At 30.4% G+C, this 13,280-nt stretch overlaps 1 protein-coding gene across 2 annotated transcripts in view; it reads left to right on the forward strand.

Moving 5' to 3' along the window:
* Positions 1-202: 202 nt before the first annotated feature.
* The window catches only part of LOC145334707 (uncharacterized), a 159,945-nt gene continuing 146,867 nt past the window's right edge, over positions 203-13,280 (forward strand). The window contains exons 1-3 of one of the 2 annotated variants that reach the window (XM_080180284.1): positions 203-277; positions 1,128-1,497; positions 1,634-1,672. In XM_080180284.1, coding sequence (XP_080036410.1) covers positions 1,667-1,672 — 6 coding nt within the window. In that variant the 5' untranslated portion in view covers positions 203-277; positions 1,128-1,497; positions 1,634-1,666. The remainder of the gene's footprint in view (positions 278-1,127; positions 1,498-1,633; positions 1,673-13,280) is intronic. The other variant, XM_080180285.1, reaches the window with a different exon arrangement.

The raw sequence follows: 13,280 nt of genomic DNA on the forward strand, positions 1-13,280 counted from the left end.
GTTTGAGGTCTACCTAAAAAAAGAAATTAGGGTATTTTTCTCTCCCGAGAAAATGGCCTTAAATCACCACAGGACAAGTAAGTATAATCCCTGATGGGTAGAGCACAATCGTTTCAATGGTTACCCAGATCTTAAGACGGACAGACATTGTTCTACGTTTTATCAATTGTTCTGCTTTTTTTTATCTCATGTGGTATAACTTAGTTTCAGATAGATAACAATGCGTGTAGAATGGAAACCTGGCCTTCCATAAACATCACCCTATGATATCTTCTAGGTAAGTCTATTATCAATGCAAATAAATACATAGACCTTATAGAGAAAGTTTGTATAGCAGCTTTGCTTTCAAAGAAGGGAACAGACAATAGTTTATATTTTGGGTTGCAGGCTTTTTTAAGGAACTCAAATATCTGTTTTATTTTCAATTAAATATCTTATTCTTTATGGAATATAAAATATAAATATAAAAATCTGATATTGATTTAATTAATGTAGAGAAATAACAATTAAAGAATAACTAATTTCCTCCAACTTTTTACAGTTAGGGAGTTGAATCCATTTTTATAAAAGCAGAAATATAATCTATGATTATGGTTTGGACCCTCTAAAACTGTAATCTACCTTTCCACTCTCCCCTCTCTTGGTGAAGATATCTTCAACGCTGATACGATTTTTGAAATGTAAGATTCTACTTTCCCTTCTCTTGGTAAAGATATCTTCAACGCCGATACGATTTTTGAAATGTAAGATTCCACTTTCCCCTCTCTTGGTGAAGATATCTTCAACGCTGATACGATTTTTGAAATTTAAGATTCCACTTTTGCCTCTCTTGGTGAAGATATCTTCAACAAGGGAGACAAAAGTGGAATCTTATATTTCAAAAATCGTATCGGCGTTGAAGATATCTTCACCAAGAGAGGGGAAAGTAGAAGGGTAGATTACAGTTTTAGAGGGTCCAAACCATAATCATTGATTATATTTCTGCTTCTATAAAAATGGATTCAACTCCCTAACTGTTTTAGACGGTCAAAATAATAGAAATATAACTTTATAATAGTTTTAGATATGTTACAAAAAGATTTGTAGGCAAAATATGTTTTTTTTGTATCTTCCTTATTTTTTTTCAGCCTTCACCTACAGTGAGCAAGCACCCTCACCCCTTTAAAGTGAAACACCCAGATAAAGCACCTAACTACACCCTTACCAGAACTCTGTTAGATTAGAGTACTACTATTATACTCTGTATTACATATCTATTGGAGAAGAGTTTTAAATTAGAACTCTATTGTATTAGAGAACTAAACACTCATCATACTAGAACTCTATTGGATTAGAGTACTAACCAACACAAACACAAAAGCAGCCACGCCACTGCACTGTCACAGATTACAGATTTTATATCTGTAGCTGCTATACAAGTTATTATTACTTTAGTGATAAGTGATTATTTACTTTTAAGTGATTAACAAAGCACAATAACGTGATTTATATTACCAAGTGATTATTTGTACTAAATTCTAATTGTTAAGAAAATAACTTTAAGTTTATTTTATTTTTTTCTGTTATCAAAATAATAATAAAGTAAAGTTTTTTATTGCAAAATTAGATTTTTGTACAAATAAAAGTTTAAAAGCAGGCAAAGAAAAGAGATATCCCAGCAGCCAAAATGAAGGTAAGTTTTTTTTTAGATTTTATGCTGTTGAGGCGGGGATCTAGAGGGGAAAGACAATGGCCGATAAATCAATGTACATCCCTAGTGATGATATACAAAATTACCCCTTAGTTGTTGAAATGTCTGTGCACCCAACCCAAAATCATTCAAACAAAATTATGTTAGATCCCCAAAGTTTTTAAGTCAATAAATTAGTAAACTTTAGGGACTAGTGGAGTTAAATGTCCCCTTCCTTTATAGCTATGCTATTCAGTTTTAATTTTGCGGACTTTTATTAAATCATGTTGGCTTTACAAACAAAAAAATGTTGCATCAACAATTCAAATCTTGAGAAGGGGGAATTTTTTTTATAATAATTGATCAATTTATCTCTTTTGTAGTATCCCTTGAATTCCTTGAACAATAGAGAGACACTATATAAAATATATCTTTAAAAGCGAAGCTTTTCTATAATTAGGGTCGGTCCGTCCGTCCGTCCGTAACGGATAGCTTTTTTTCGTTAATTAAGGCATGTTAGAATTTTCCTATCGATTTCAAATTTTGCATGGTGATTGCTTTAGTAGTTAGGTACGATTAGGAAGCGTAGCAACTCTATAATCATTACCAAAATTTCCGTACGTCCATTTTAAACATGTTATTTTTTTTACTTTTTTACAACAAATTTTTATGTGATCTATTCATCCGATTGATCTGATTTTTGGTATATTGATTCCTGGGACAACAAAGTATAATGTAATAAGCGAAGCAACTCTATAATCAAGTCATAAAAACGTAACTATGTTCATAAAAATTATCCTGTATCAAGCAGTTTTTTAACAAATTTACTTACAATTTTGCTTTGACTCTTATAAATTTATATTATGATAATTAAGTTCTAACAGTATACAAGTGTTAATCTCCGTTTGTCCTACCGTTTCAGTGCTTCGCTTTTATGGATGTTGTCATCCTTGTTTTTTTTTATATATATTTCCCTTGTCGTTGTATCTGACAAACTTACAAATTTCTTTAATGCTGTTATATAAAGTAGTAAGCTTTTTTGTCTTTAGCGAAGGATCTCGTGAACCGACGGACCGGCATGTTTCTCCTTTACAGTGAATCTTCTTATTGGTCCTAGGAAGGTTTACAACTAATATAATATAAATCGCAATAAAACTAACTCCATCCAGTGGCAAAAACTATTTTTTGGTTAACAGCTGATCTTAACATAGATTAAAAAGACATTTTACTTGCCCCCAGAGGCCTCCAGGGGGCGTAGCCGCTAATGTTAAATAATTTGTTGAACAATTTAGAAATCCTTTTGCTTTAAAATTGCTTTCAAATATGAAAAAGATTTGGTACAAAAATCCAGATTAAATTTTGTAAAACTATGCTATAATCCTTTACTTAAAGTTGGGCTATGACTTCCGCATATTTTTCATATTTGCAAAGAAAATGCATTTTTTAACTGATTTATTCACAATTTTCTGGAAACTTCAAATAGGTTCCCTTTCCTAAAACTTATGAACACTGCGCACCTAGATTCTAATGATAAAAACCTAACTCCTAGCCTAGAAATTTGTATGGATATTACTAACAGCTGAACCGACATGGTTCTCCTTAACATAAAAGCTTTTTATAAGTCTTGGCAAGGTTTATAACTATTTTGAAAGGGGGTCTAGAATTAAAAGTGGAAGCTTTCACCCCTACTGTATTTATTTAAGTGCTCCTAGACCAATCTAGAGGCATAGCCGCTATTGTTCACATAATTATATTACAACCATATAATATTTGACAAAATGGTCATAATTAAGACATACTTTTATTCATATGATACACAAATGATATTTTGACAACAACAAAATCGGTTTCTGACATTTATTACGGAGGTGAAGGCTCACCAAACTTAAAGCTACTTCTATATATAACACAATACATCATATATTAGAGTTCATTTCAGACAGCCAATTTTTTTATATAAACTTATTAAATAAAACAAAAAAGATTCTGTTTGATAGCAGCTAAGTGTTTTTATGCATAAACATTTAAATAATTTTTATATATGACTTTAAAAATATATACTCTAAGGGAAAAATCGTCCTTTAACAAAAAATAAAAATTTTTTATTTAAACATTGCTTTTACATAATTTATCACAATATTATTGCTGTATTACGGTTTACTGGTCTTTTAGTTCTACAATCGTTTTTTTTATTTGTTTTTGTTTCTGCGCAATTTAAATTTGGTAGCGTACTTGTTCAACGATAAAATGCGGCAAAACAACACAATTTGTCTCAATAATAATGATTTTTAAGCTGAAAGAATGGAAATAAAAATGTCATCAATTTGGGTTGCTAACACTGCTATCCTTTATTGGTCTGTTCGTCCATCCGGAAGGAAGGGAAGGGACGGGGTAAAGGTACATGATAATCTTTTGTAAGATCCAAGGGAAAATTAATCCATTGCTGAAAGAAATATTTGCGAAATGGTATGAATCTTCATAGACTAATACTCATTTTAAATAACAATATACACATATCAAGATAGGTCTGTAGATAAAATCATAGATCAAATTTATTACAGATCAGAAATCAAGAGATTTTTTTAAAATCGCTTATTAATAAACTCATTTAGTTTCAAAATTTATGGAAGCTTTACAAAGGTCTTTGGATGAAGAACCATATCGGTTTAGCAGTTTGCGAGATTCTTCAGTACACCCATACATACTCATCCTGTTACTTTTACCTCAAAATATGTCCATTTTTGATACAACTACTTTACATACTAAAATTGTCTTATTTACTAAGTATATTTGCGATAACTTTTATTTAATGAAATCTTCCAATTTTTGACATGTACAAAACGGCCTGCTTACTTGCTTCAAGATCCATATCAGATCTATATAGGAAATAAATGTCTATAAACGAGCTCAAGTTTTCCAAGGAATATATGACTAAAACTCATAGTGCTCCAATAATCCATAATAAACTCTCATTGCCCAGAACGATAAGACTCATTATTTTACTTTATTAAAAATAAATTCCTTTTTTTTATTTCATGTAGCTATTTACCTTATAATGATGTATTTAATTTCTAATCATAAAAGAGAAAATTTAAATTTATAATATAATAAATTTAAGAAAACTCTGTTTTAAAAGAATTCGATTGTGGCGACATTTTGTGTGGTCAAATATTAAACTAAAATTGTAATCAGCATCATTAACCCTTTAGTGATGGTAATGTAAAGAAAAAAATATAATTAAAAAAATCTTTTTAAAATCATTTAAATTATTAAATATTTACTTTCTTTTAGATAGTAATGCCGGGTGAGGAAAATAGATTTATTGAGAAATTGATATGCATATAGAAAACTAGCCAATAGGGAGATAATTATATCGAGCCAACTCTAGTTGATAATAGTATTGGGTTATTCCTATGGTTATTAGGCATCAATATTGATTCTTTAAGAAATGGTAATATACTAGATAGTTTAGGACCTACAGCTTTCTTCAACTATAGACTAGTTTTAAACAGAGAGGGAGATTGGGATGTTTATCACACCAGTCCCCAAAGTTTTATAATACCGTTTCTTATTTGTTGACTTAGCAACTTTGGGGACTTTTATTGAATTTTGATTGGTTGGGTCTTTATGTCCAAACGTTCCAACCACTAATTCTAATCTACGGAAGAGATAAATTTGTGTATCACCATTGAGTATGTACATCAATTTATCGGCCATTGTCTTATTGGCCGTTAAATCGCTTAGTTTTACTTCTAAAGACTATTTCCGAACTGAAATATATTTTATCTTTGTGTTATTTTATTATTTTACTTGGAAGGTTTAATTTTAATCTCTGCGTGGCTGCGCTATTGTAAACCAAAAAATATATTTTTTAGCCGGTGGCACAATTTTAACCCCCCCCCCCCTCTCCTTCAATTCAAACAACCTACATGTTTTCTTACAAAATAGGTAAAGTGGTGTTTTCTTAACACTTTGTGGACGATTAAATTTTTCTATAAATAGGCACTGTGGCAATTATCTGCGTAGCCTATACCTTTGGTTCCCTAGCCCTGCGGGACTATTCTTTACTCATTATAACCTAACCTAAAACAAACGTGTTGATCTAATACATTTAATAAATGTATATGAGTATACAATGACATATTTAATCTAAACAGCTACATGGCCCATTTGGTAAAGACCCTTTTCGTCTGCTAGCAAATTGCTTAATGTTCTTTTTTAGGTACTCAGCTGTGTTTATTTTTTTGACGCTATTAGCTGATTTTAAGACCTATTACAAAATTGGGATAGGGTCCCCTCCCTGTGGGCAGAAGTACAAATATATGTCCCATCTATTCTTTTACTTATTCTTTACTATACAATATACATACGGTGCATTATTTGCCAAATGTACCACTTTTCTGCACTACCTCTCCGATTTTGTTAATACTCTATATTTTGGTCCGTTGGGTCATTCAAGGATGCTGGATGGCAAAAAAAAAGTTTCAGAGTCCCTGGATGTCTAGATATCTAGCTATCTATGAAGGTAGGTAACAAAAATGTAAAAAACACCCATTTTTTCACAATTTTAAAAATTAATTTTTTCATCAATCTTACATCCAATCTATACATTTTATACACCAAAATGATCGTTTATTCATGTAAAAAGCGCACATAATGCTATTTTGGCCAAAACTCTAATTTTACAGGGTGTCCAACAAAAAGTGTATTTTGGATATCTAGCGTAATACCCAAAATACCTGTCCGAAAAAAATCATTTTTTTTGGCTTAAATCCTGTGTTTTATCTGTGTGCATATGTGGTATATAACGGTTTGGACCACCCGGGACTATAAGGTTGTCAAATTTCACTTTGGGACACCCTGTAAATGTGATTTTTGCGTCTGTAGAGCTAAAAATTGGTCCAAATTGGCTATTTTTTTCAAATTACTCTAATATGTGTCTTAGTATGTTTGGCCATAGTGTTTTCTGACCAGATCAATATTTTCATATTTTTTGGACACCCTGTATTTTCAAAAAAAGAGAAAAAAAATTTTTGTTTTTTTTTAAATTTTTTTTCTATTTTTAAGTTACTTAAAACTGTCATATAGATACAGATTTTGACTAATAACAATAATATTTGCCTATTTTACAATTTTTTACACTTTTGGGACACCCTGTGCATGTTTTTGAAAAAAGATGGTTTTTGCCCATTTTTGGGGGGAAGGAGTCGTTTTAGGGCCATAGACTTTTTCTTCATTTTTGTAGAACTTTTCAAGACACATCATTTGTTATTTATGCAAAAACCGCAAAAACCGAACCGTTTTGCCGTTATTCACCGCCAAAGGCAGATTTTTTTATGTTTTTTGCCGTTCCCGAGGTTCTAATGGGCATTTGTGGTAAGAAGACGTTGATTTATCAAGATAACTGTGAAATACTTTTATTTAGGCATTTTAATTTACTAAATTTCATGTGAAGTAATTTTTTTTGTATATCCAACCGATTTTTGTCAAAAGGAATTTTAAATGCACATGATTTATGTTTCTTTTATCACTTATGTTATAGCAATTATTTATGTTATATTCACTTAATTTTCTTGTTTTAACTATTGAAATCCATCTCGACGAAAAAATTCACAAAAAATTTTACTTAATATGAAATTTAGTAAATTAAATTACCTAAATAAAAGTGTTTAAGAGGGATCTTGATAAATCCACGTTTTCTTACCACAAATGCCCATTACAACCTCCGGAACGGCAAAAACGTAAAAAAATTCCGCCTTTGGCGGTGAATAACGGCAAAACGGTTCGGTTTTTGTGGTTATTGCATAAATAACAAATGATGTGTCTTGAAAAGTTATACAAAAATGAAGAAATAGTCTATGGCCCTAAAACGACTCCTTACCCCCAAAAATGGGCAAAAACCATAATTTTTCAAAAACATGCACAGGGTGTCCCAAAAGTGTAAAAAATTGTAAAATAGGCAAATATTATTGTTATTAGTCAAAATCTGTATCTATATGACAGTTTTAAGTAACTTAAAAATAGAAAAAAAATTTAAAAAAAAACAAAAAATTTTTTTCTCTTTTTTTGAAAATACAGGGTGTCCAAAAAATATGAAAATATTGACCTGGTCAGAAAACACTATGGCCAAACATACTAAGACACATATTAGAGTAATTTGAAAAAAATAGCCAATTTGGACCAAGTTTTAGCTCTACAGACGCAAAAATCACATTTACAGGGTGTCCCACAGTGAAATTTGACAACCTTATAGTCCCGGGTGGTCCGAACCGTTATATACCACATATGCACACAGATAAAACACAGGATTTAAGCCAAAAAAAATGATTTTTTTCAGACAGGTATTTTGGGTATTACGCTAGATATCCAAAATACACTTTTTGTTGGACACCCTGTAAAATTAGAGTTTTGGCCAAAATAGCATTATGTGCGCTTTTTACATGAATAAACGATCATTTTGGTGTATAAAATGTATAGATTGGATGTAAGATTGATGAAAAAATTAATTTTTAAAATTGTGAAAAAATGGGTGTTTTTTACATTTTTGTTACCTACCTTCATAGATAGCTAGATATCTAGACATCCAGGGACTCTGAAACTTTTTTTTTGCTATCCAGCATCCTTGAATGACCCAACGGATCAAAATATAGAGTATTAACAAAATCGGAGAGGTAGTGCAGAAAAGTGGTACATTTGGCAAATAATGCACCATACATACAAATTTAACGGGTTGATACTTAACCAACAGACAAACAACGCGACTTACAAAGTAGCCCCAATACCAAACTATTATTTTTTTGTTTTTTAATTCATTTAGAAAACTTTTTTAACATGAGTTTAATAGAAATAGGAGAGAAGAACTATAGTGTGAACCCCTTTTTCGTAAATCTGACAAAGGAACTCCTCCAGCTGACAAAAAACATTAAAATTTTTCGACTATATAATTTCTAGAAAGCTAACTTTATATTAAGGAATTCAACAATTCATAGCTAACTTATTAAAGGATTTGTAATATGCTTTACACTATACTAGAAAATAAATTTTAACACGATATAATTTACGTGAGAAAAGCTTTATCTTAAGAAATGCGACTATTTACAGCTGACTCTTTATATGAACAAAATGAAAAAACTATGCTCTTTCCCATATGTGTACAGTGTATACACAGTACAACGCTAGGTCCTGTTGAAAACGTAACGAACGTACTGTTGTATTGCTATTTGTTGTTATTTTATTTTTATATAATTTATTTCAAGGTAAACATGAAACAAACTATGAATTTATGTATTTTAAATGTTTATAATAGATACGAATTACGAATTAAAGATTATAAATCATGTACATTTGAAGTCCGAGATATTATTTTTTTTTGTTTTAATAGAAACTCAAGAAAAAAATATGATTTTATTAACTTAAATTCATAAAGGAATTTTAATTATTTTACAATGATTGCAATAGATGAAGCATATTTATTATTAATGCACAGATAAAACATAGATGTGAAACAGCAATATGAAGGCAGTACTTCATGTGATGGACTTGATTCGAGTAAAAGTTGAAAGAACAGCTCTAATTAACTCTAATGAAAAATATAGAAAACTTCAGTTTAATTCAACCCATGAGATTTCATGTATGCTCCGATGCGATTCATTTATTGGCTCAATCAGACATTCCCTCTCTTTCTTAGTACCTTTATTATGAGTTTATAAAAAAATCATCAAAATTGTTTTATTTTTAGATTTAATAAATTGAAATATCGTATAATGATTAATGTAATGAGTTTAGATACATTTCAATTTCTAGATTAAAAAACAGACAGCCATTCTAATTGTTCAAAATGATGATTATGCCAGAAAAATCCGCGATAAAAAATGTTCCTTCAGGATAAAAAGGGTAAAAAGTAGGTCACCACCATGATGAACTGAAAATAGTTGCCGAATGTGTACGCAGTTTCCTGGGTGTTTCCTCATCCTAGCTCAATATTTACTACTAGCTACAAATCTTCAAACTTCCCTTAAAAAAAATAAAATTTGAATGTATAAACGATTTATACATTATACATTTGAATTTTTTTAATTTTGATTTTTTTTTGAAGTTTGAAGCTTTTTTAGCTAGTAGTAAATATTGAGCTAGGATGAGGAAACACTCAGGAAACTGCGTACACATTCGGCAACTATTTTCAGTTCATCCACCACCATACAAAGTGTGTTTCTGTGGTTTTACAAAATATATAAAAATAGCCAAAGTTAGTTTTATTATCAATTGGTTAGTGTGTCAATGGATTTATTATTACTTGGATCTTACACCAAAATATCATACATTATTAATAAAGTGAGACTTGTAGCTGGCTAAAATAACGATCAACCCATTCACCTCCTATACCCCATCCCTACTGCTCCTACTAGATGAACGAACTGACAACTAACCTAAATTGAGAACAATTTTTCCCCTATCCTAATATCCACATATTTTCTATATCCATTTCTGTGTCACAGTTTACTGCTCTTTTCCATCAAAGTATGAATAATGAGGAATCTTAAGAGATAAGAAAATGGACTTTAAATTGATATACATCCTCGAAAACCATAATATATTAATAAAGTTTGGACACTGGTAGTATGTAATAACCAATTATGATTTGATAAAAGCACCTAATTATAGCTTTAAAGTCTATAAAACTGGTGAATTTGTAAAAAAAATCATGCAAAACAGCTAAATTCAAAATCCAAAAAATAGGAATAATGTAAAAACAACTTTACTATTTTATAGTAAAAAAATCCGCAACTGGGCAAATAGCAAAATCAGCTGCATTTGCAATTAGACTTCCTTACTATTATCCTTTTGTCTGTCAGTTAAGATCTCACTAACCACTGAACCTATTTAGTACTCCATTTTAGCGAAGCTTTACGTACGTCCCAGGGTGGTTTTAGGCTATTGTATTTTTTAATATAGGATAGTTTAGGACAATATACATCCATCGCTTCCCTCAATGCAAGGAACACAGCTGCTATTTATAATTGTTGACTTGCCATGCTTATAATATTGTGTCCAATAATCCTAGGAATCATTCATTCATTCATTCAACTAAGCTTTCCTCTCCCCTAAGTAGTCGTCAAACACAATTGCTTTTTCTAAAACTACTTGAATGTTATGCTAAGATAAATTGAATAAAGTGCTGGCGGCGAAAATTTTTCTTAGCCATGCTATCAACCTGTGTTTAACCACATCCGTAAAAAAATAACCTTAATCGCAAATTATTACTACAGCAGCAAATTATCTTCCAGAACAAATTTACCCTAGCTTCAAATAAATATCATTGGTTAAAAAGTTAGGCCACTGCACTGGTAGTTTGAATCAGCTAATAAAGATTTCATAAAAGTATTCAAAGTTTGTAAGTCAAAGAATTAGTATTTTAAAGACTTTTGGTACCAGTATAATTTACATTATAAGGTTCCTTTTCTCCCTGATTCTTTTTATTATTTGCCGTTGTTCTTTTTTGCGCATTTTCGCGGAAATGGTTGAATACTTTCTGAAAATAGAAGTTTTAGTAGATTTTTAAAAGAATTTTATATTTTGAGTAGCCTAATAATGTTTCTGTGAAATAATTGAAAATAAACTTCAAATTTTTACATGATTTGAAAAATTTACTTTTCTACTTTTAATCAAAACAGCGGTTTCGCCTCTAGCCTTTATGAGCTCTGATAAAGAAAGGTAAATCCCATTTATAAAGATTTCCTAAGAATCAAAGCCACATAAACCAGCCTTTTCGGGGATATTTTGGTTCTAACTAAAAATCAAGGTGCTTTCTCAAATTGCTTATTGATCACTAAAACTCCATTTCCCCTTTATTAAAATTAAATGAATTTTGGAGCCCATATCTGAGTGTCAAAACCCAGCTGGGCTGCCCAGTAGTAGTACCCAATATAACCTAAGCAAAATTGACCTAAAGTAAAAAACAAACAAACTAAAAGTTTTTTTTCTCTCAATTATTTCAAAATAAATTTAGAATAAAGTGGAGAAGGAGGTAGTGGAATTTTTATGCTCGAAGGAAAATTCCAAAAAATCCTATACTTCAATGAAACAAACAACAATAAATTAAAAGTGGCACCAAAAAAATGTCGCCTTACGATAGAATAACCAATGAGAGGCCAGTATAGATTTTACCATTGTATAATGGCCTCTCATTGGTCAACTTTATTATATGACTTCATTTTTTTAGTGCCACTTTACGCTGTCTCTCCATCTGTTCTATATATAATAATATATCTCCCTAAAATATAAAAAGAAGATATTAGAAATGGCCTAAAACCAGACTGGTACCTATCTAACTATATATTTATTTGTCCATTTATGATTAATCTATGTATTAGATTACACAGTTATAATTAAAAATCAATATTATGAAGCAAAAAAAAAAAACTATGGATGACAACATTCAAAAGAAGCGAAGCCCAGACAAAAAGGAATGTACAAACGGACAAAGTGAGTTATAGATCAGATTGTTAATTCTCATAACAAAGAAAAAAAAGATAGATAATATGCAAAAACTCAAAGAAAAACAATAATGTTTGTACCTTATGAAGCATGACAGACAGACAGACAAACGGACAAAACAATGTATAGATCATATGCGCAAAGTAATCATAGAAATCTTCATTAAAAAAATTAGCTGTCTGTCTTAAAAGCAGCCGAGCAAAATATTACTTCATCAAAGCATTAGGACTGACTGACAGACGGACAGACAAAGTAAATCATAGTTTAACTTTACTACTAAAAAACTGTCTAACTGCCTTACTGCCCCAGGGTGTCATTATAAATATTATAATATAAAGTTTATTCATAATAATTTTGTTCCAGGGTGTCCCACAAAAGGCATAATTTAGTGAAATATTATATCCTTAAGTACGTCATCAATTACAAAGAACAGTTATTTGTTATACAGAAAAAAATTGGGTTTTAAAGTAACAAAGTACAATGATTAGATATTCTGATACATTTAGGCAATTATTGTCAATAAATCACTATATACCACATTGTATCTTTATCAGGGATCCTAAGGGATATGACAATAAACGATTAATTAATTATAACCCCAATGATGAGAAACAAGACTACCTCTTATGTAGATTAAAATTATTGGTTGAAAAGCTATGACATTAATGTTTTAGAACCTATCAATTAAAATCCAATGAACATACTTTTGAGCTAATGTCGCCTATCATGTTTTGAATATCTTTTTACTGGACACACAGTGTATTTAGAGAAGGGCAAAAAGTCTGGCCTAAATATGCAGGGAATAAGGGTTATACCAATAGAAAATAAAATAAATATTCCTCCAATTAAAAAAAGAAAAGATCTTCTTGTCATGAGGGGTTATGTAATTGCAAGAGTTGAAGAAGACAAAATATATGTTTTTACTCTATATCACATAGTAGTTATACTTTAAATGTTTACTAATGAAAAATACAAACATTATGCTTCCATGGTTAAAATTTAAGAGATAATACTTTAATAGTTATCAACAAAGTAATGAATTAAAGAAAAATTTGAGGTTGAATATTGCTTTGTAATATTTTTTTAGGAAAAATATTTTATTATGCCATCTAAAAAT

This window comes from Acartia tonsa, chromosome 12 (genome assembly GCF_053477335.1).
Source record: "Acartia tonsa isolate MP-2025a chromosome 12, ASM5347733v1, whole genome shotgun sequence".
Lineage (NCBI taxonomy): Eukaryota > Metazoa > Arthropoda > Copepoda > Calanoida > Acartiidae > Acartia > Acartia tonsa.